Source organism: Mus pahari, chromosome 2 (assembly GCF_900095145.1).
Source record: "Mus pahari chromosome 2, PAHARI_EIJ_v1.1, whole genome shotgun sequence".
Classification (NCBI taxonomy): domain Eukaryota; kingdom Metazoa; phylum Chordata; class Mammalia; order Rodentia; family Muridae; genus Mus; species Mus pahari.
In genome coordinates this window covers 104,679,873-104,703,976 of record NC_034591.1, presented here as the reverse complement: position 1 = coordinate 104,703,976, position 24,104 = coordinate 104,679,873, and the positions used below count along the sequence as shown (strand labels likewise).

The window sequence follows — 24,104 nt, the reverse complement described above, 5'->3', positions numbered from 1 at the left end:
AAAATCCTTTTTTTGGGGGGGGGAGTGGTGGGGGAGAGTGTAGAGAGATAACAAGCTTCACTGTGTAACCCAGGCTGACCTGGAACTCAGTAGCTTAGGCTGTTTTTAAATACACATCAATTCCCCTGCCTCAGCTTTCTGAGTTCTGGGGTTGAATATGCACTATCATGCTCATATTTTTAAGAATCTCTTTCTGAGAAGCAAAAATATCAAAATTTTAGATGACAAGAAAACACATTCATGATATCAGACTAGAGAAAAATGTCTCCAGTAAGATACAAAGAATAAGAAAGAGAACGTTTGGCTACAGACAAAGGAGAAGTTTTTCTTCAAAAAACTACCTTACAGTTTTGAAAATGAAAGCAACAAATTGAAAATATTTGCAATGTATGGAACAAGATTGGCAGTCTTAACTGAATTAAAAACAAACACACAAAACAACAACAACAAACCTGTGTTGAGCATGGTGTACGTGTTCCAGCACTCAGGAGAGAGATGTTTTGTTTTGTTTTGGTTTGGTTTTTCAGGACAGGGTTTCTCTGTATAGCCCTGGCTGTCCTGGAACTCATTTTGTAGACCGGGCTGGTCTCAAACTCAGAAATCCACCTGCCTCTGCCTCCCGAGTGCTGGGACTAAAGGCATGTGCCACCACGCCCGGCTCAGGAGAGAGATGTAAGAAGGGATCATGATCAAGCTATCCTGGGCTGCCAGAGAGAGAGACTGTAAATGAAAGTTCTGTGAATCAGTATGACAGCAGGAAAACATCTGCGTGGAAGCTTGGTGGATGACCCAAATATTTCACGTAGGAGGAACTACACTGACCACGGAGAGGCTTCTGAGGGGACAGGGGGTGGGCACAGATTTCACCAGGTCTCACTTACAGGAGCATCACCTGGGGCACTTAGAGGGTGGCAGCATTTAGGAACCTGGCCAGGTTGCCACTGTTAGAAACCCAAGAGTGATCCCTGATCAAGGGGGACAGAGGAATGAGAGTGGGAACAGCTGGCCTCAGCTGCCACTGTTTTCCGGGTCCTACGTTGGGTCTACCCAGTGTATTTGCTACCATTACATTCTATACATTGCTTTTAAACAAATGAAAGAAAACCCCTGGTGGACAGAGCCAAGCCATCAAGTGTTCCCAGGACTCATGGACAATGCTAATCCTCTTCCTTTCTAGTGTTACCGCCTCCAACCGTGCAGCATGCAAGGTGCTCTATGACTCCAGGTTGCTCTTCAGCCACCGCCTGTACGCTGACCTGGAGACCATCCTGTACCACATACATTTGTTCAGGCCTGTGTCGGTGCTCCTGCGGTACCCTGCACTCTATGTTCGTGGGGCTGTGTCACGGATGGCCTTTAAGGCACTGTCCAGGTGCGTGTGGATGGGGAAGGAGGGACATCCCATTATCTGGAGGCCAGATGGGCAATAGGGACAGCAGACAAGAATGTTCTGTACTTCCCAGGCTCCAGGAGAAACAGATGCAGGCTCTCTTGAGATGTATCAAAGTGTGTTAGCTGAAAGGGTGCTGGCCATTAGCATGAGCAACTCTGCCCAGTCTGCTCCCATGGGGAAGATTCTAGAAGGATCTGAGGAGGAAGCAGCTGGTCAGAGCATAATCTCCAGTGAGAACTGGGCATACAGACTGCAGCATCAGCCATAGCCTTTCCTTTGATCCAGTGCTTCCCTTCCCTTCTGCCCTAAGGCCAGTCCCACAGACCCTCTCTATTGCTGAGAAATCCTATTGCCAAACAGCCAGCTCTGGAAGTAAGTGTTCCCTTTGCTATGCCTTGCCTATCAGGCTTGCCTTTGTACCAAGTGTCTGGAGGGTTTTACCGTCTGTCTTAGGGTTTTACTGCTGTGAACAGACACCATGACCAAGGCAAGTCTTATAAAAAACAACATTTAATTGGGGCTGGCTTACAGATTCAGAGGTTCAGTCCATTACTATCAAGGTGGAAGCATGGCAGCATCCAGGCAGGCATGGTGCAGGAGGAGCTGAGAGTTCTACGTCTTCATCCAAAGGCTGCTAGTGGAAGACTGACCTCGGGTAGAGTATTAAGCCCACACCCACAGTGACACACCTACTCCAACCAGGTCACACCTATTCCAACAAGGACACAACTCCAAATGGTGCCACTCCCTGGTCCAAGAATATACAAAACATCACACCATCCCTCTGCAGACTAGCCTTGGCTAAGGGGTGCTGGAACTTTGAGGCCCCTCCGTGTGCATCCCTTGGGACCCAGGGGAGCAGCGGGGCATCTGGGGAGGCTGGGAAAGTGACGTTGGCAAGCCACTGAACTCTGACGGCCACTCCCAACCAATTTTAGGAAGCTCTGACCTCAGGTAGTGCTGTTGAATTGGTGAAGCAGAAGGAGAGTAAGGAGTTAAGGGAGCATAAACCCTGGAGGAAGAGAAACAATGAAAGAGAGCTCAGGGCAGAGAATTTCACTTGCTTCTTGATTTCTTCCTACAATCAGGGAAGGGTCTGGGATGGGACCTTCCATTTTGGGAGATGATGCAGTAGAGTTGGAAGTTGGGGAATCTATATTGGGGGGAAACCAGTGTTCAGAATATACTTTTTTTTTTCTGGTTTTTCGAGACAGGGTTTCTCTGTGCAGCCCTGGATGTCCTGGAACTTACTCTGTAGACCAGGCTGGCCTCGAACTCAGAAATCCACCTCCCAAGTGCTGGGATTAAAGGCGTATGTCACCACGCCTGGCTTATAATTTTTGTATTAGATGACTGTGATGGTTATTTATTTATTTATTTAGAGACAGGGCTTCTTTGTGTAGTCCTGGAATTTGCCCTGTAAACCAGGCTGACCTAGAACTCACAGAGATCCTTTTGTCCCCACCTTCTAAGTGCTGGGATTAAAGGCATTTGCCATGTGATGGTTGATCTTAATTATCAATGTGATGGCATTAAGAATCACCATGGAAACACACTTCTGGGTGTTCCTGATAGGTTAACTGATCAGGGAAGACACATCCTGGATGTGGCCTGTACCACCTCATGGGCTGGGGTCTTGAACTGACTAGGAAGAAGAAAGTGGGCAGAGTACCAGCATTTTTTATTCTTTGCTTCCTGATTGTGGACATGATGATGTGGCCACATCCTCTCCAGGATGAACTTCATCCCCTTGAAGTGTAGGCGAATCAAGCCTGCCTCCCTTAAGTTCACTCTTGTCAGGGTTGATCACAGGGAAGGGAAAAGTAAGTCATACAGAAGCTTGGTTCTGAAGTGAGGCTGAGGTGGGAGAAGCATGAAGGTATGGTTCTCGTGTCTTTGTAACTGGTTCAAGAGAAGAATGTGGAAGAGCCTGGAGCTGGGGGCTAGAGAACCACAGAATGCCATAGCAGACATTAATAAGCCAATTGAGTAGGGATTTGAAACTCCAGAAGGCTGAGAGAAATGTCGGTAATCGAGGCCGGGCTTATGATACAGACAGAAACAAGGATTCTAATGACCTAGTGGCCATTTGTGTTCTACATAGGTAAAGAATCTGGCCGCATTATGGCAATGTCCTGAGAACCTGAGTGAGGCTGATTAAAACAGTGATAGGCTAATTTGTTTATCAGAAGAAAACCCACGATGGGAGAACATTCAGAAGAAAACCCACGATGGGAGAGCATTCAGAAGAAATCCCATGATGAGAGAGCATTCAGAAGAAAACCCACGATGGGAGAGCATTCAGGCACTGTCACAGTTACTGCTTTCTGTTCCAATTCAGGTCAACACTGAGAGGGGGGCAGGGAGAACAACAAGTGGCCCAGAAAGATGAAAATGTGCTGTTGGCCCTTCGAAAGGAATTAGTTTTAAATGGCAGCAGGGTGGCTGAAAAAAATAGTTGTAATTTTTAAAGATTAGCCCCATTACAGAGAAACCCTGTGTTCAACAGGAAAGTTACCCAGAGGGCCAGAGGGATGGTCCATCTTGTGGAAATATAGAGTCATTTAAAGGGTGAGGTCCTAATCTGAGAATACCACCAAAGGATATCAGGGTAGTGTTGCCCACCAGAATCAGCAAAAAGGGGCTGATGCAATTGTGGTCCAAGTACACCAAGCTGTAATTTGAGCTGGCAGAACTTGGCAGCATTGTCCACGCAGTACTGGATTTGCCGGCATTAAAAATGCAAGAGTAACAGAGTCATGGAGACTTGTACAAAGGTTCTTGAAGACCAATGAGGCCAGACAACATGTGGCAGTTCCTGAAAGGCCACTGCCTGAAGCTGTGAAGGTAAAGACTAAGTTTCAGTGGAGATCTTGGGACGTGGGAGATGTCAAGGCCACAGGCTCTCAGCTAAGAAAGACAGGAACAGAGTGGAATCTGTCCAGGAACTCTAATGTGCTTGAGTGCTGCTGGAGATGGAATTGGAGCCCAGGTGATTCTGTCACAAGTTCCAGATGCTGGATATGGAGCTTCAGGATTTGCTATTTGCTGTCTCTCCTGTTGCCTTTGGGCTTGCTTTGGTCTGGTCCCATCCTTTTAGGGGATGGGAATATTATTCTGTGTCATTATATACTTGAACCATGTAACTTGTTTATTTTTTAAGGTGGTCACAGTTAAGAGATTGCCTCAAATCTCAGAAAAGGCTTTGGACTTTGAACTTTTGAATACTTCTAGGACTGTTAAACACTGTGGGGAATTGGATTAAACAAAAGTATTTTGGATTATGAGATAAAAATAAGACTGTAGGATTAAGGGGTAGAATGTTACAATTTCTAAGTGATGCCTTTAGCAGCTAAGTTTCCAAGGGTTGGACACGTGATGGATAATTTTGATTATCAATGTAATGGTATTTAGAATCGTCAGGGAAACATCTTTCAGTGTGCTTGTGAGGATCTTTCCAAAAAGAATTCACTGAGCAAACATTTGCCCTGAATGTGGGTAGCACCACCCCTTAGGGTGGGGTCATGGGCTGAGTAAAAAGAGAGAAAGCTTGTACCAGAGTTCATTCCTTTCTGCCTTCTGCCTGTGGCTGCAGTGTGACCAGCTACCCTATGCTTCAACTCTCCATGCCTTCTCAGCAATGAGGGACTGCACCCCCTCCAACTGAAAGCCAAAAACGAACCCTCCGCTTTCAAGTTGCTTCTTGTTAGGTATTTGATGACGGCAACAAGAAAAGTGACTAATGTATGACTACAGCCACCATCACTGTGTCTTTTCTTTGTTTCTGACAGTTGTGGAAACAGTCCACTAATTCAGGAATATACCTCAGGAATATACCTCAGGAATATATCTCAGGAATATACCTCACCTCAGGCTTAGGGATAGTGAGCAGCACCCAGAAGTTCCCAGATGCTGCCAGTGTGGATCCTGGGCCCACTGCAGGCCAACCTAGGTGTGGTCCATTGCTACCCATGGAGTTCAGGAGGTAGCACTGCCACTCAGGCTATAAGCTCTGTGCTGGCAAGAGCTGTGATTACATCATCCTATCTACTGCAGGAGGACTCTGAGCTCTACCTGCTGAGAGTCAACTAGCATATTGGGGTGCTTCCCTAGTGGGGTGTGGGGTTGATGAAGACCATGAATTACAGCCACAGTCAGAAAATAAAACACTCAGTGCATATTGTGGGCAGCCTCTAATTTTAGCAGGTTTTGGGGTAAGAGGCATATATCAGGAGTCCTAGCCAACCAAACCAGCTCTGAACTGGCACCACTAATCAACCTGACCTTTCACTTCTGCTGTGTAGTGGGGGTGTTTACACAGGTGATGCTGAGTGGCTGGCCTTTCCTCATTTCAGGATCCATGACATCTGCCACAGTAGCACCAGGCTCAAGGAGGTGATTATGAGAGATCTGCTGCCCTCCTCCTCCATGATTAAAGAACTGAGCCAAGAGTTTGGGATACCCATTTCTCAGGAAGATCTCACAGACGGAAAGCTGTTGGTCCCATTGCCCCAGCCTGATACCAGTAATGAGGACATCCAACGTCGGACTTCTACTCTCCCACTGGAGATACAAGCCCACCAGGAGAAGTACCTGCAATGGCGGAACGACATGCTGCTGAAGAACCAAGTCCATAGGGATAGTGTTGTTCAGGTGGGCATCCTTTCTTCCCTCCATTCTTGTTAGGGCCCAGCAAGAGATACAAGCCGGATGCCTCTGGTCTCAGCTTTCTCTTCTGATTTGGGACACTGTGCTGGGCAGGCAGCAGTATGGAAGGCAAGGCTGAATTATGCCAGAGAATTTGCTTCTAGTCCCACTTATCTTAGTTGTCCTTGAATATGAGAAAGAGTGATCTTAGGCATAGAACACTTACCACAGGACCAGTGTTTATTTTAGAACTGTTATGGGTATAACATCTTGCTTAAGCTGCTAAGGTCATAGGTATCATATAACATATACACTATAATATATATTCTATAATACACATGTAACAATATGTAATATACAGTATATGATTAATATATAAATAAATATAGTATATATTTTAGATAAATATATGTAATAAATATAATATGTAATGTAATAGTAATAAAGCATACAATGTAAAGTAGGAGAAAACATGAAAAGGAGATAACAGAAGATGGAGATGCTGGTGAGGTGATGGAAGATGAGTGGTATGTGGTCTGGATGGCCAAGGATATTAACTTAGCCCAAGCTAGTTCCAACATCTTGGAAGTGCAAACATCTGAAGTGTGACAAATCTGTCTGCTCACGATCTCTCTTTGTGAGGCCCTCTCCACCCTCTACCTTCATGGTCCACTTTTAGTCTCCAAGGCCCCCTTCTGTGTGCCTATCATTATTTACTTATTGGTGGCTATTTATTTAGCAATTTAAAGCTAATCTAACTCTATGCCAATACATTTTCTGCGGAAACGGTGCAGTTGCTCTTTAGGATATATACTTAGGATTAGAATTGCTGATTGCTATCACCATTGCCTAGATCATATATGATTTTTCAAAATAGTAATTAAGTCAATATATGTAATTAAGTCAATATATGTAATTAAGTCAATAAATGTAATTAAGTCAATATATGCATGTAGCTGGGGCTTTGCTACTTGGAAGATTCTTCTCTTTCTCAACTTTTATCCCCCTGGTTTCTCCCTTAACACTCGATAGGGGAGAAACAAGGATAGAGGGCTTAGGAATTAGGAAAACCCCTGAATCTACTTTCTTTCCTTTTGTTAGTTCTTTGACTATGACTTCTAACAGAACACAACCAACCTCCCTGAATGATCAACAACCCCCCCCACACACACACACTTGGGGCTATAACATTTATATGCTTTCTGAAAAGTTCCCAGAATTCCAAACATCCCTCAATCGCAGAAACTACCTGGAGCTGACAAAACCATGCCTCTGCTAGAGCACGGGACAAATCATAGTCAGCTGCTGCAGCCAGTTCAAAGCAGTCCCATATCTCCTCCACACCTGGGATTAAAGTGAAAGCACATTCTTGTAATGTTTCTGTGCTTTATAAAAAGAAACTAAAATTCCAAAGTTGTCACTACATATTCACTCTTGTGTGGGAAGGCCCATTCTGTACACCCACGCTAGGCACTACGAGTCAGACTCCCTGATGTTTAATTTCTGATGTTTAACAGGGTTTTGAAGAGGTTTAAAGTTGCACTGCTTCCTGATAAAGCCTAATATAACTTCACACATTTCTTGATTACTTTGCCCATGTTTAGATAACATTCTATTCTGAAATCCTTAAACCAACCCAGTAGCATTAATTCTTCGATTTTTATTTTAATATATTTTCGAGACAGAGTTAGCCATGTAGCCCTGGGTGACCTGCAACTCACTTTAGACCAGGCTGGCCTCTAACTCACAGAGACACACCTCCCTCTGTCCCCTAAGTTCTGGGATTAAAGGCTTGCACCACTACATTTGGATCTTTTTCACTCTCAATGGCATCTTTAGCAGAAGTCATTTTAAATTTAGTATTTTTTCATATTTTCTCATTTTTCGCCTTACTTCAGAAATCTTTTCCTACTCCAAAATTATAAATCTTTTTTCTTCTTTAAAATGCTTATTTGTTTGTTTGTTTTGAGGGTGGGGTGCCTCAGGATCTTATACAGGGCAGACAAGTATTCTATCACTGAAGTGCATTCACAATCCAGGTTCAAATGTTATCATATTTTAACTCAAATGTATCTGGACATTCTTTTTCTTTGAGACAGGGTCTTGCTATAAAGTTCTGACTGGTTTGCAACTCACTGTTTAGATCAGACTGGCATTGAACTTATGGGCAATACTCCTGCCTCTGCCTAGTGTGTGTTGGGATGACAGGGGTGAAGCACCACACTCACTTGATAGACCAGGCTGGACTTAAACTCAGAGACTAACTTCACTGTGCCTCCTATATGCTGGGATTAATGAAGTATACCACCATGCCTGGCATTATTGTTACTTTTCTCAGTGCTAAAGGTTGAATTCAGGGCAGTATACATGCTAGGCAATTGCTCTACGGCCGAGGCGTGCTTCCAGTTAGCCTTTGAAATTTGTTTTTTTTTTTTTTATTTCTCCAGTTAGTTATGAGGAAAAGTCTTGATAAAAATCAACCATGATTATGTGTTTATTTTTTGTTAGGTGTCTCTTTTGGCTTTTTAAAAAAATATACAAATATATTTAAATATATACAAATATAAAAATAGGACTTTTTTATCTTTTTGATTTGTTCAATATATATTACTTATAGGAATCTTTTTATCTTTGATAATATTTTTAGAAGTATACATTAAATAAAATATACAAATCTAGGCTGGTGAGATGGCGCAGTGGGTAAAGGTGCTTTACTAACCAAGCCTGACATCCGGTTCTATCTCTGGAGCCCATGGTAAAGGAAAGGATCAACTCCCAAAAGTTATCTTCTGACCTCTGTAAGTGTGCTGTGAAATGCATGAACCTGCAGACACACACACACACACACACACACACACACACACACACACACACACTAATAGCAACACATTAAACAAACAAATACAATCCCTCTACAAATCTCAGATATATAGCCCTGGTCCTTATTATCCATGTCTAGATCTGTGAAAACAGTATCTAAATCAGGATGTACAACATTCCACACCCCACAAAGTGTTGTGTACCTGTTAATCACTATTTTTAATCCAAGAACCATGCAACCATTTTGTATTGAACTTTGCTTAATAGAGCCATACATGTGTGGTCATGCATGTCTGGCTTTTATCCCACACGTGTACTTTCTAGGATTTCACACGGTTTTGCATATATATTTAGCTCTGGTCAAGTTTTAATTGAGTATATACCATGGCATATTTACCCACTTTTCTACTAAATTGCATGTGGATTGATTCCCCTGGAGTGTTGTTTTTGTAGGCTGTTGGGGTTGGTGGTGACTGGGTTCCAACATTTTATACCGAACCTGTTTGTGGGAGCCATATGCCAATTATTTTTGGCTATGTATCTGGGGGAAAATTCACTGGGCCCTAGAGCAGGCTTACATTTAGCTTTCTGCTGCTGCCATCTCAAAATGGTTGTATTGTTTTACTCTCCTGCCTACAAATGCAAGAGAGTCCCACAGATATTATATAGGCATTAGTTTTTGTAATTTTGGTGACTCTGGGGATATATGCTGGCATTGCATTTGTTTTAATGTGTTTTTATATTAAAACATAATAGTATAATTTAAAACAAAAATATAATAATTTCCATATATTATTATATATTTGGATGTCTTTTGTGACATGCTTGCTCAAATTTATGCCTTTTCTCTTTTTTGGTAAATATAAGTGTGTTTTTCTTGCTGTTTCAGAAATGTTTTCTTATCTTCAGTTAGATTTGGGTTATTTGTCAGACATTACATATTTCTTTTCTCGGTCTGTGGTATGTCTTCTTATTGTCTAATGTTGCATTATTAAGAGAAGGTTTAATATTAGCAGATGCTAATTTATCATTTATTTCTAGATTTTTGGGGGAGATTTGTTTCCTGGACTTTTGTGCCCACACAACTGAATGCACCCTTTATCTGGATCTGATAATCTAAGGTCTCCCCAATCCCCCAGGTTCTTTGAGCCAGGGTTTCTCCGTGGAGTCCTGGCTGTCCTGGAATTCTCTGTAGACCAGACTGGCCTTGAACTCAGAGATTGGCCTGTCTCTGCCTCCCGAGTGCTGAAACTAAACGCGTGTACAGTCGCCACTTGGCTAGACTGAAGTTTTTATGTGTATTCTGTTCACTGTGCTTCTGCTGTGGGTCATCACTGTGTGATATCAGTACAACATGGCTTCTTTTACAGATGGCCTGCTCTTTCACTCTGAGTGTTTAAAAATTTATCTCATCTTTGTTGTGTGACTTTTCAGGGGAAACCACAAATATTTATTAAGGCATCAGTGACATCAAAGAAAGGAGTTTGTAAGTCTAACTTTGGACCAGGGAGTTTGTTGGAGGGTATGGGTGACTGATGCATTATTGACAGATCCATCCAAGCATGGGTGAGGACTCCCAAAAAGCTGCATTTCTGCAGCTCCCTGCGCTGCTGCTGCTTTGGCCACATGGCCAGCCAGCTTTTCCTCCCCACAGCTCCTGCTGTTTAAATAACCTGGGTCCTTTGAATTCAAGATTTCTGACCTTGTTAAGTTTCGTCTCCTTCATTAGGGGATGCTTCAATTCTGAGGAGGTGGCTGCACCCCAGACTTTGTTCTCTTTAATTTCACTGAGAAAGGGGTGGAATTTCTATGATCTTTCTGACATACATTATTTCCTCAAGACGTTCTCCCCTCCGTTGGAAACTGCTCTGTTTGGCTGTTGCTACTTCTGTCTCCCCACTCTCTCTCCAGCTCTTGCACATACATATTCCTTGTATCCAGGCTTCCTGCTGGGAATACACCACAGGCTGAGTTTCCAGTCCATCCATTCAGAAGCTTTGTTATGCCTGCAATGAATTTCATACACTTGATTTAATTTCAAATATTTATATACCCAGTATTTTTCTTTATATTTGTTTTTGTTTCATATACTTTTGGTATCTTGCTTCTTTTAATATTTTTTTCTTGTATCTACCATAACCCTAAGCCATGTCTCCCAATTTTCACTTCTAGACTGGTTGATTAGTGTGGGTCTTTTTCTTTGACCTCATGTGTTTCTCAGGCTACTTTATCTGTGACTCAATTCTTCTCACAGGTCTCAGAGAATACCCGACACCCAGGGCACTGGTGACTGCCACTTAGCTTCTTTCACCAGGTTGGCTCCTTTGACCCAAGCTTTGACTTTAATGTAATGGGAATAGCTTGGGAGGAGCATCTACCTACCAGGACCATGGCCCTCTGGCTCAGGGCTGGAAGAACAGGGAATTGAGCAACACAGATTAAACCTTCTAAGGACAGGAGGGAACCTAGAAAAATAACGAAGTGTTCTTACCTCTGGTCGATATGGCCATGATGAGATCCAGTGTCGCCTCTAGCTAGTCTTCTTGCTGTGCGCTGACCCTTGACCTGTCTTGGCTCTGCTGCTGAAAGCCACAGCAGCCACATCTTGCCTGCATGGGTGCTTTCCTTGTGTGTGAATAACAATTGTAACCCTTCTTCCGACTGTATCGTGGTCCTCCTTGGGACTCTAGCCCAGCTATTGGCTTACATTTAGGTAACCATTTGGACCTTAACTGCTTTTTTTGAGCAGGAGGTAGTTATTGTTGCAAATCCAGGAGGCAAATGACAGGCAAGGAGAGAGTGGGGATGGGCTCCTCTGAGCTATGTTTCCTTTTCTGGCCCTACCCACACCCTCCTGCCTTGTTTCCTGTTTGATCTTTCACTTCTTTTCAATCTCATCTCCGTCAATCTCATCTCCTTTTCTCTATTTCTTTTTCATTTTTTTTCTCCTGCTGCTCCTGGTGGTTGAACCAGGTCCCTGCACAGACTAGGCAAGGGCTCTCTACCACTGGGCTGCCATGCCCTGACCTTGTTTTTGCTTTAGACAGGTTCTCTTTGTGTAGCCCAGCTGCCTTCAAACACATGGCCCTCCTGCCTTGGCCTTTCGGGTGCTGGCTTTACTGGTGTATACACCATGGTCAAGTTATTTTATTTATAATTCCCCAGGAAACTCACAGGTTCATCATCCTTCAACTTATTTCCTCACCATCCTTTCTGAAGAGGGAATAGCCTTCATTTCCTTACCAGGCTTCCTGGAGAATCCCCTTGTTCCTGACATATCATGTGAAACGCAGTACTAAAAGTGAGCCATGGCTGCTAATATCCATCCCTGTAGCCTTAGGACACAGGGTACCCTATCCACATCATGAAAGGGCCTCATACTTCTGACCATTTGAACTGTAAGTTGTTTTTTTAAAATCTTTTCTACCAGGTGTATGCAGTAATAATGGTTCAGTGTGTGTGATGTAGTTAGTGTCCTTGGGAAGTCTCAAGATTTTATTCCCCCAAATTCCACTTTGGACAGTGACATATTGGACTAGTTTGCCTTTTGTCATGGCTGTGTGACTGTAAACTCCACTGGGACTCAAGGATTTTTGACCAGTTTCTGCACTGTGGCTGAATGTCAGAGAACATTTTCTGTACATGAGAAGGGTCTGGTATGGGTAACAACTTATATCTATCTCTTCAGAAAAATATCACAGAAGCCTACCAGTTCACCAAGAAGTCTCAAAAGCCAGTGAGGAAGGTCATTAGAATTGCCATTCCTGAGAACAAAACTGTCCACAACTACAGCACCCAGACCATGAATTCCACAGAGCTTGCTAAGAAGCAGATGTTTAAAGAGATGGCCAAGGTGAGCGACACGGCAGCTGGCTAACATACTGTCTTACTCTTCTGTTGCTATGAAGAGACACCATGACCAAGGCAACTCTTATAAGAAAGCATTTAATTGGGGGCTGAGTGTTAGTCGATAATCATCCTGGTGAGAGGCAGACAGGCGTGGTGCTGGAACAGAAGCTGAGAGCGTCACCTCCTGACCCCCAGGGCAAATGAGCAACCAGAAGAGAGAAGGTGACACGGGTGGTGTGTGCTTTGAAACCTCCAAGTCCACCTCCCATTGGGACACCTCCTCCAACAAGGCCACATCTCCTAATTCTTCCCAAACAGTTCCACTCCCTGATGACTAAGCATTCAAATATATGGGGGGGGGGACATTTTCATTCAAACCATCATACATAAACCTTTTCTTTCTCTGACAAGGGTGGGTGAAGTCAACCATTTAGGGACAGTGGACAAAGGATCAGGTGATAGGAGAAGAGTGTGACTCTCCACGCTCTAGAGAGAGCCAGAGGTGCTCAGCACATTCGCAGACACACATGGTTGAGAACAGAATAGAAGTTGTTCTTCTGGGGAGCACTGTGTTGCTATGGAAACAACTGTCAGCCATAAGAAAAACCATTTAGGTTTTTAGCACCCAGTACATGTAGAAAACGGATTTCTCTGTCAAAGGAGACAATGATGTGACCCTCACAGGCCTGCCTGTTTGAGTACAGAGTGTAAGGACTTTGTGTCTATACGTCCCTAGATGTTTCTGATGCCTGCTTGGTGGCTTGCTTGGTTGTTGCTAAGCCCTATTTAATGCTATTCTTACAAGAAGTTGTCTCCTCACTTCTAGGAGCCAAGAAAGAGATTCACATATTCACAGAATTACCTCTCAGCTATGGTGGATTTTCAGGACCCAAAGGAAGAGGAGAAGAAAGCCCAGAAGAGGTCCCGCCAGGCCTGGCTCACAGCCGGTGGGTTCCAAGTATGGGGTCTTCAGAGAAGCACTGGAAGCAGCCAGAAGGATCTTAGCCTGCCACCCATCAGAGAGCTAAATGAGGTCTTCAGGGAGGAGCAGGGCCTCAAGTTGGGGGTGCTTAGGGATGTCCTTGCACCTTACTCACTTGCTGCTCTTCTTTAGGAGTGGCAGGAAAACGCACTGTTTACTAATGTGTTGAAGCCTGTGTTGGATCGGGATAGGTGGAGCTGGAGCCAGCGCCACTTGGATTTTGACCTGTATAAGAAGCCGCCACTTTACTTTAAGTTGCCCCATCTTCCAACTGCAAAGTGTGCATCTGGTAAGATAACACTTCTGAGCTGAGCCTGGAGGAACTGCAGGCAGACAGAACTTGGGTCCACTGGGCATCTTTAGCACTGTGTGCTGGGTGTGCATCTGTGGTCATCCTTTCTGGGTTAAGAAACCAGGATTTGGGATGGGTCTGGCAGATGTAGGGCTGAAACTCAGGATACCTGGGCTGTAGGTCTGTGTGTGGGGTGCTGATTGGATGCTTTTGGACAAATCTCTTTGGGCCCAATTTCTTGGCTATAAAATGGGAGATTAGAAGGTATATTAGTAGCTTGTGAAGTTTCAACACTGTGACATGGGACTGGCCTCTGGACCCCTGGCAAGCTCAGAGCAGAGACCCGGGAATCTCACGAGGAACTTCTAACTCCTCCATTCTAGTTCTAGATGCTGCCGGAATTACTAGGGGAAAGTGAATAGTATCAGAGGTATAGGTCTTGCTTAACAGGTCTCCCAAGTCCTTTTCTCTTCCTTTATACAGTCTGTTTATAGAGAACATTTTTTTTTTCTCTAAAAGAAGCTGAAACCTTGTTCAGGGAGAGCATATACATTTATCTAGCAGTGAGGTTTGCCAGACCAAAAACATCAGAGAATGCCAGGTTCAATAAACAAGGGGGTCTCTCCTCTGGACTCTGGAGGGACCTGGCTACACTGGAATAGTTCCACAAAACGAGAAGCAGTGCTGACTTGCCTGACAGGTGCTCTCTCCCTAAGTGTGGATGCTGCCCCTGACCTTCGGGGCAGGCCCTTGTTCTCCTGAGACTGGTGAGAACCTGTGTGCTGCTGCCCCAGTTCAGAGTCAGTGGTGCTGTAGACAAGGCTCTGGTGAATGAACAGCACACAGCATAGAATGCCAGGCTCTCCACTGGATTCCACTGCTGGCCTTTCCAGCTGAACCTCCCTGTAAAGACAAGAAAGACGTTCAAGTGAACGCTTACCCACCCCCCCATCAAGTTCAAGAAACACAAAGGAGAACCGAACTAGAGTCTAAGCCTCTGAAATCCAGATGGGTGAATGGACAGCCTGGTGCAACCCCCCTACAGGCCAACACATGCCACAGGGCTGCTGAGAACAGGGGTTAAAGCTTCTCCCAAGCTTCCCTCATGTATTTGTCCATGTAGCCTCTTTCCCCTGGTTCTTTAAAGGGATCTGTCCACTTGTACAAAGTTCCCCTTTGTTAATTTGTTAGTTCCCTAGCTGACTAACTAATCTTGGTAAAGTTAATTTCCAAGTCACAGCCTTGTATGCTTGGGCCAGCCCAGCTCTCATGATCCCAACCTCCCCTCTGCCTATCTCAAGAATCCAAGCTAAGTAGAGAGTCGGATCTTCTTTGCTCCTGAGAGGCTTGTCTGCTGGACAGCGTGTATCAGGACCCTGAGTGTCCTGCACAGCAGCAGAGAATTGCCTGGAGAAGAGCAGCCTGCCAGCGCCAGCTATACTGTCTTCTGCAACCAGTGAGGCCAATCATCGCAGAGGAATGAGAACCCTTATATGGGAACATACCCACATGGCCACAGTCCAAGGTGGTGCCATTTTCCCCATGACTGGGAGGCAGTGCTGATGAGAGCTCCTGCTGAGAGTGGGAGGGTACTACTTCTTGGCTCTCGGACCTCATCTCACACAGTGAGAAAAGGGGGCCTAGAGGCTATCAACAAAGGCTTCTCAGGGTCGTGCATGAAAAGCTGGTTTAGAGGGGTGTCATAGGCCCAGGACCTGAAGACTGAAAGGGACTCAAATTATGATATTTTATACTCGTTTGTTGATAAGTGCTTCTGACACGTTGTAAGTGCATTTTGGTTTTAGTTTCTACGAGTAATGTGGACACATCTTCATAGCTACCTCTGATTGTGTGAACTATAGTAGAAATGCTGCCCATGCCTCAATTCCCTGTGAGCCTTAGGTTCTACTCTGGTACCATCTAAAGAATTGGCGCAGCTTCACACAGCAGACAGCAGCAATTGCATGCTCTATTCAGAATCTGTGGTCTCCATAGTTGCAGGGCCTCACCTCAAACCTAGCTGTGGCTTCTTAAGGAAGGAGAAAGCCCTTCAGTACATGCAGGTGAGAGTCTCCCTAATGACTCCAAGAGCTCCACTTTTTTTTTTTTTCTATTTTCAGTCAGGGTTTCAAGTAGCTTAGGCTGGCCTTGAACTCACTGTGTAGCTGGGACTGACTTTGTACAGGTGGTCCTCACGCTTCTACCTCTCAAGTGCTGGGATTACAGGCATGAGCCACATGGCCCAGAACAGGGTACAGGGACCCCATCCTTCCTCAGAATGCTCTATTTAGAGATAGACATAGGCGTATGTGCACTTCTAAAAGACCAACTAGGACACTTTTTTTCTGCACGGAGAGAAGCATGGGTGACCTGTCTGCACAGTAATCTCATATACATGGGCTGAAGGAGGGTGTTTTTAACAGTCCCACAAATTCCCATCCCAGGAAGCTGCCTCTAACTGAACTCTCCTCAAAGCTCTAAGATCTTACAAAAGAAGAGAAGAAGAGGAGAAAGCCCTGATCAGCAATTGAGTCCTGGAGGGAGAAGCCATTTTGTTACCATCTGTGGCTTGTCAGAGTCCTTCAGGCCATGTTCTACCTTATCTGGATTGCAGAGTGTCAGTAGACCATGTGTGTCTCTCTTTTCAGTGGAGCCCAATGCCCTCTCCATTATTACTGGTGATAGGGCTGAGCAATACAGGCCACTAGGTCAAGCAGACCCTGGATACATTGTTACAAGATATGGCCAGGAGCTATAGAGAGGGAAGAGCATCCCAGATAGAGAAAGGGACACAGATCCCATATTCCCCAGGAGCGAGACCTGCAGCTGCTGTAGAAAACAGCAAATCCACACCAGCTGGAATCCAGGTGTTAATGACACAGGTCAAAGGCCCGTATTCTACTCTAGTGACCTCCCTTGGGCAGACATCAGCAGGGCCTGCAGAGGGGGCTTCCATCTACAGAGATGAACTTGAGCTGCTCGCCCTTGCTGTTGTGAGCACCACTGATATCTTTTCAACACACCCTGGGAGCAGAGCTGAAATGGCCTCACGGACAGTGCCTGGACTTGGGCCCTTTACCCCCTCGAGCATTATCTCAATTATGCTTGTCCAGCTGGTACACAGTGAAGAGATTCCGGGCATAGCCTTCCATGCAGAACACACTAGGCAACGGAGACAGCAGAGCTGGGGTCAGAAAGGATGGCCATTGAGAGCTCTGAAGTGACCTCTGAATACCAGGCATGGCGGCTGGGGTCCGAACACCTAGCTCAAAAGTTACATAATACCCTGACCAAGCTTCTGCTGCCTGGAGGAACAAGTGGCTTAACATCTGTGAGACCATTTCCTTTTCTGGGAGGTAGATGCCTGTTGGCTGCTCTGGGATACTATGTGAAGAGCGTGCTACACAGTAGGTGCTAAGTGACTGCATTGTTTCCTGGACAGGGTGAGGAACATACAGGCAAGCCATGGGTAAGGGTGCTTGGTGCATGGGATCATCACTCACCTGTCTGTCTTCCCTCAGGTAGGAGGCGAAAGGCAAACATTCGGTCTTCTGGACGGCGTTGGCGCAGTCGAGTCACATCAAAGCCACTTAGTTCCCCTGAAAGTTTCTCTGTGCACCCCCAAGACTTATTCTCTCTTAGTGACCATCATCTGGTACTAAAGACTCTGTCTCACCTAACCTCTGCATCTCGTGAATCTTCAGTGGTACTATACTACCCAACTCCCAACTTACATGGCCGCTGGTTTCATTAAAGTGTAGTATAAGGAAGGGGCCTAGCTCAGTACCCATAACCCTGTTACAAATGCACACTGGTTCCAAGAGCAAGCTGTTCTGTGTGTCTGGCCTGTTTTGTTTTGTAAATAGTGGGGGGGGGCATGTGGGGTTCACCTGGTTATGATTCCAGAGCCCAGTGTGGATTCCTGGAGCAGCTGGTGCGTGATAGCGTGGCTTTCATCTCCTATAGGTGGATGAGAACGTTAGTCACTCTAACGTCTGCTGTTTCTCACAGTGGTCTGGAGCAGATGCTCAGAGTGGACCCTGGCTGCTGCCGACAGCCCTTTCAGAACTACACCTCTGCTGTCTCAGTCACACTTTGCTTTTCAGCAACTGGGACCCATGACGACTCTCCCTCAGTGTTATGGGAGTCGGGTGTTGGTTGGTCTGTCAATGCAACACCAAGACCCAGAAAATTTTCTAAAACCCTAGGCCAGCACTTAGTGGGCAGCCCCTGCATCTAACACAGGCTGGGTGGTTCCTCTTCATTTCAGGGAGCTTTTCTCTACCTGGAAATTTCCAGAAGGAGACTATCGAAACCCTCAACATGCAGGTTCTACAGGCCAGCTGCCCCAGCCCATGGCCATAAGCTTCTTTTCTAGATCTGGCCTCAAAGGTGGACAGTAGGCACAAAGGAATCCCGTGGCTGCTGGCTGCTAAGTGATGGTGGATGCTGCGTCCCAGGCCACTAGGGTGTACTTATCTTCCAAAATTATCTTCCAAAAGCATCTTAACGGTTTGACCAAATTAATACACGTTCACTTCTAGCTCGCTCACACTGTCCTAACAGGGCAGACAACACTTACTCGTCCAACCATATCCTACTTGACCCACTTGACATAGCCAGGGGTTTCCAGGAAGACAAGGCAGAGATGGAGTCGGGCATCGGAGTGCTCTTCCAATGTCCCTTGGAGAAGCCTAGAGGCTAGTTGTATCCCTCTGTAATAGAAACACAAAAAGGGAATGCAAATGTGAGGGGCTCATGTGCTGTACCTCCTCACCCTAAATTGAGGTGCACAAACACCAAGAGAGCCTCTCCCCTTAAGTCTATGACCCAGCTTAGTAAGCCTCGAAGCCTCCAGGCAATGATTTCTTTGTTCACTATGCCTCCTTTCAGCTCTCTGCAGGACACTCACAGTGTTGTGACTGAAGGACTGGCAACATGGAGCATCACCCCTGGGCAATTGGTCATTGGTTTCCTTCCCCCCCCCCCCCCAAGAGAGATTTCACAGTCTGGTCAACTTGTCAGAACACCTTGCTGAAACAACTAGAACCTCAGCAGTAATGGGCAGGGCCACACCTTTCAACTGGAGATGGCTCAGATATTCAAATGCTGGCCCCTACCTAAACCTGAACCTCACTTGAGGAGGCTGAAGATGAACTTTTAATCCAGCATGAGATTACTAAGGAAAATTCCAGTCTCTTAAGGCCTACTGTTCTGAGAGCCAAGATGAGGGTCACAGTGAGGCTTGTGACAAGGTGGCCTCTTGGGGAAGAGAAGACCTTGGGCTTCAGTGTGGAAGAGAAAGCCCTCCAGACACAAGGCCTTGCTGAGGCTGTCCTCAGCTACAAGAAAGGAAAAGATCTTAAGAGAGCAGTGCCAAACTCTGGGTCAGGCTTCCTCTAAAGAGAAAGTTCCCTCTAGCTGGGAGCCCCGAGCTTAGCAATTGGCTTCTCCATAGAAAGACCACCCTTCCCCTCCAGCCCTGTCTCCGTAGGTTTGCGCCAACACCCACCCCCCCCTGGCACCCACCCACCCATAGGTTTGCTTCCCCCAATCCAGGCCAAAGAGAAAGACAGGTCTGCTAGAGAAGGCCTATTCTCTGCCAGCCAGAGAATAGGCCTCTTCTATAGAGAAGGAAGATTCTCCAGCCCCGTGGGCCAAGTGCCTAAGCCAGGCTTCTGCCTTTGAAAATAGAAGTTCCACTGGCTGCAGATCCATCCCCAAATGTGCATGGGGCTCCTGCACAGGAAAGTTAATGACCCTCTTGAGGCTGAAACCTAAAAGTCTAAGTCCAGACATATTTCTTGGGGTAGGGAAGACAGTCCTGCCACGGAGGCCTTATTCTAACCAATGCCGTCTCCTTATGGAAGAGAAGGGGGAAGAAGCAGATACACACATCATACTCCATTGGGAAAAGGACATCCCCCTGTTGAAGTCACAAGGCCACGGGGCCAGCACTGTAGCAATTTAAACACTCAGGCCAACCCCCTCCAAAGGCTTTGACGTCAGGACGACTCTAGCCCCACCCCTGCCCAAGTTCGAATCAACCTAGGCTCAGAGATGCGCGTATTGCCTTCTGGGATTGGTAGTTTTTCCATTCGGTCTGCACTCCGGAAAGGAGCCGAAGGGAGGTGTCGGAAACTACGAGACCCAGCGTTCCATGAGTCCTGTGGGAGGAAGTGCTGGAAGATTGTGGGTGTGAGTTCCAGTGTTTTTAAGCTGTAGTTTGGCGGTCTGTTGACAGGTACTCCCTGCACGAATCACAGGCTCTCAAAGAGTGGGGATTCCGGAAAGGGAAGAAGCACACTCACTGGAAAAAGGGGCCTCGGGTTTCACACCCCTTCGGGCCATGCCCAGCGTGTCCGAGGGAGGTGGCTACGAGGTATCTCCTGGCGAAGGAACCTGCTCTTACCGCCATGCCTTCGGACTTCTTTCTGCAGCCTCTGGACGGCGGTCCCCGCGTGCCCGTGGGGCCGGGGCAGACTGTGATAGGCCGCGGGCCGCTGCTGGGAGTAAGTGTGGGAGGTAGTGTGGGCGTGGGCAGCCAGAGCTTGCTAGGCGGAGGCTGTCTCTGTCTCCTGTCCTAGGGAACTCCGCGCCTTGGCTCTGCTTGTCAAGATTTTATAGGTTTGGAGCAGTAGGTTTCCAAGCAAGTTAGTCAAGTCCCAGACATTTCTTCATGGTGCCTGTAAAACGTACGGAACGAGTTAACATCATTATCCTATGCAGCTGGCAAACTGGGGCCAAATCCGAGTTGAGCTAAGTTGCAGATGTAAAATGTAAACAGACCAAACAAAGAAACAAAACCGCTATTAGTACTTAAAGAGGAATAGAACTCTAAAGGTTAATGTGTCGAATGTTGACCTACAAAGCTTACAGTATTTACAGTACTGTAGGGGCCATCACAGAGAAGGTTAATCACCCAGTGACCTCCCCTAAGCTAACTTATCGCCTGGCCTCCTCTGCGGGGCTGGTGGGCCTTAATAATAGAACTATCCCTTTTGATAGTATCAGTAGCTGTCCTTAAGTTGTCTGTGTAGTGAAGTAGTCATTGTTCGAAAGAGATACTTTAATTTACTGCTTTCAAAACGTTTGAGTCAGGTGCTTTTTAATAGCCTCGTTCAAATGAGAAAGTTGGAGTATAAACTGGTCATTTAAAGGTAATACATGTACAAATGGCCACCAAGCTATATATTCTTTACCCTCTTTGGGAGGAGTAGGAACCAGAACGTTTGCGGTTTGCACTAGGAAATGATATTTGGTGGTATTCAGCCATTTAGCATTGCCACAAGACATAATCATTTACAAAGGCCACTCTAGAGAACCTGGCAGTCCAGTTGAAATATCATAAGGGAGAGATGGGTTAGCCATTAAGAGCCTGGAACTTCTTACAGAGGACTGGGGTCCCAGCACCCAGGCATTCACAAATGCTTGTAATCCTGCCTCCCCGGGCAGTGTACACACATACATATCCTAACATACAGGTATACATATATAATAAAAAAATAAAAATTTAAAAATTCACAAAAATTGTTTTAAAAAATCCCTGCCATTATTTTCCACCTGAGTGGTATCTTCTCTGTTCTTGCTGCCCTGTTTCCTGGTTTATTCTCTTTGTTCTTACCCATTATCATAAAAGTTTTGTGCTCCAACATAGATTGTCGGATTGGTGTCCATGTTTTTATGAGCATGGTAGTTTTGTAGTTTCCGTCTCCGGAGTTGTGCTTTAGATTTTGATATATTTTGCTCTAGCTGTTGATTCTTGGAGGATGTGTTGGTATGTTAGAATTTAGGTTATCTTAAATAGAGTTGTCTTTAAAGAGAGGGTCTCACTACGTAGCCCAAGCTCCCCTTGAACTTGCAGTTTTCCTGCCTCACTTCCAAGAGCTGGGTTTACAAGCATGTATGTTCCCAACAAAACCTGGGCTGGGGTCAAGACCTGATGTTTGTGTTGAAATAAACTATATGTCCACCAGAGGTCACACTATGCTTTTGTATTATTCAAAATACCCCTTCCTAGTGTTAGGCATCCTTAAAAGATAGATAGAAAAGATCTATAATTGCTTATAGTTAGTGTACAAAAGGAAAGAAGCCTAAGATGGACCATTAGAGGAACCATCTTGCTATCTCATGGTTTTATCATGGCATTCCTCTGATGGTTAGTGAAATACCAATGAGACCCTGATACTGAGCTGCAGTAATTTGCATGTCTCTGATTGCTTCTGAATGATCTTACATGGGTCTAGTCATGTGACTGTTTTCTCACATAAACCACCTGTTTTTTTTATTGGTAAGAATAAGGATCTTGAACACTGGGTATTCTGAGAGGGACCACCCAAGTTACCTACATCCTCTGGGCTTTCAGGACCCAGATATGTAGAATGAACAGTAGCTGCAGTAGCATTATGGCGAGTCTCAGTATGTAGCTCAGCATGTGGCGATGCACATGATAAAGTCAGTGCTTAGTAACTGCCGCCGACTCTGGCCCAGTCAGGCACACATCACAGAACATGAAGGAGTCTCTCAACTGTTGTTGTTTTTTTTTTTAAAGTTAGGATATTTACTTCTTTGAAGTAGCCATATTTTAAATGAAGTTTTAAAGACTATTTTTTCTAGAAATCAATTTTTCAAATTAACTTTTTTTTTGGGGGGGGGGAAGAATCACTTTTTGTGGTCCTCACACTGTGGTGACCCTGTGTGTCTCAGATTATTAAGTGTGGATTTTGAGAAATGAGTACCGACTTGTGGCACTTTCCATGTTCTTGCAGCCTTCCTGGGTGTAACTTTATACATTTCTATAGTATGTTTTGAGAGATAATGTTGGTTCTACCTCATGTAATGCTTAGCTTCGAGTACTTGATGGTAAATGAGCCAATCATGAGGCAGGTAAGATAATCATGATATTGTATAGTTGTTGCTTTAGAGGTTTTTTCTCATGTGTCAGACTGGGCTAAACAAGTTCATCTCAACTATTAACGTTTACTGTGAGGTAGGAAGGGCACTAGTGTTCAGCATTTAAAATATAAGCAGTTTGGAGCATTAAAGTGGGTAAATGATTGCGAGTGTAAGTTGACCATTATTAACTGAAAGCAGGAAGTGGTTATACTGAAGACGTGGATGCCGATCTCTTCAGTGTCAGTGTTTGGCTTGGGCTGTTTTCCCTCCTGCCTTTTTTTTTTTTTTTTTTAACTGCCTCATGTGGTCCCAGAACAGAAATGCAGTTTGCTTATCTTCGTCTGGCTAACTGTATGGTATGGTCACACCCTTCAGAGTTACCACTTAATTTAAGACAAGCTGAATTTTTATATTTGAAATGTTTCCTATTACATATTGTTTCCAGTACATATTGGATATACTTTTCTTGTTTGGTAGATTGATTAGTAGGAATCCGGTCTAGGTGTGTTTCATGTATGGGAAGGGTTCAGGGCTGCACAGACTGCGGGCTTTAATGGTATTCATTTACTCTTTCATGACTTTAGTAGGCCTTCTCTCTTCACCATTTCATTATCTGTTAAATGAGGGCAGTTATTTAATAGGCAGTTCTTGAGTTAATAGTATATTTAATGTCTAGCCTTCTAATTTCATATGCATTGCTAAGGGTTTATTTTTTCAGGAGGCTGCTATATTTGACATTTTTTTCCCTTGTAGATAACAGACAAAAGAGTATCCAGAAGACATGCCATTCTTGAAGTGGTTGATAGTCAGCTTCGAATCAAGCCAGTGAGTATATTGATTTCTTTTATCCCTTTGCCTCTTGTCCTTCTAGCAACTGACTGGAGAAACCTAAGGCTTGAAGATAGGGAATTTATGTCAGAACCCATTCTCCTGATACTTGCAAGATAAGCACCTAAATAGTAACTTATTTCTCATAGTACAGAGCTGAATCAATGGCTAGATTTATGGAAGATGATTGCCTCTGTGTAAATTGTAATTTTGTTCATAATTTCCATAAGGATACCTGTAATGTGGGTAAGTATACGTCCTGTGTAAGCAAGCTCTGACCCCTGGCACACATGTGAAAAGGCATGTGTGTCTGTAACCACAGTGGTGAGGGGAGCCGAAACACTCAGTGTATCTGCGGCTTGCTGGCCAGCCCGCCCAGCTAAACCTTGTGAACTTAG

The 24,104-nt window shown here is 45.0% G+C and overlaps 2 protein-coding genes across 3 annotated transcripts in view; both read left to right on the top strand.

Moving 5' to 3' along the window:
- Window positions 1-17,207, top strand: part of Kiaa1257 (KIAA1257 ortholog) — a 46,429-nt gene extending 29,222 nt beyond the window's left edge. Inside the window, exons 10-15 of the mRNA XM_029535283.1 lie at window positions 1,178-1,372; window positions 5,749-6,046; window positions 12,549-12,713; window positions 13,536-13,742; window positions 13,824-13,980; window positions 16,795-17,207. Of these exons, the coding sequence (XP_029391143.1) occupies window positions 1,178-1,372; window positions 5,749-6,046; window positions 12,549-12,713; window positions 13,536-13,742; window positions 13,824-13,980; window positions 16,795-17,207 (1,435 nt within the window). The remainder of the gene's footprint in view (window positions 1-1,177; window positions 1,373-5,748; window positions 6,047-12,548; window positions 12,714-13,535; window positions 13,743-13,823; window positions 13,981-16,794) is intronic.
- A 2,974-nt stretch (window positions 17,208-20,181) lies between these two features.
- Aplf (aprataxin and PNKP like factor) overlaps window positions 20,182-24,104 on the top strand; it is a 42,458-nt gene continuing 38,535 nt past the window's right edge. For both annotated transcript variants that reach the window (XM_021191235.2, XM_029535704.1), the window contains exons 1-2: window positions 20,182-20,495; window positions 23,632-23,703. In XM_021191235.2, coding sequence (XP_021046894.1) covers window positions 20,400-20,495; window positions 23,632-23,703 — 168 coding nt within the window. In that variant the 5' untranslated portion in view covers window positions 20,182-20,399. The remainder of the gene's footprint in view (window positions 20,496-23,631; window positions 23,704-24,104) is intronic.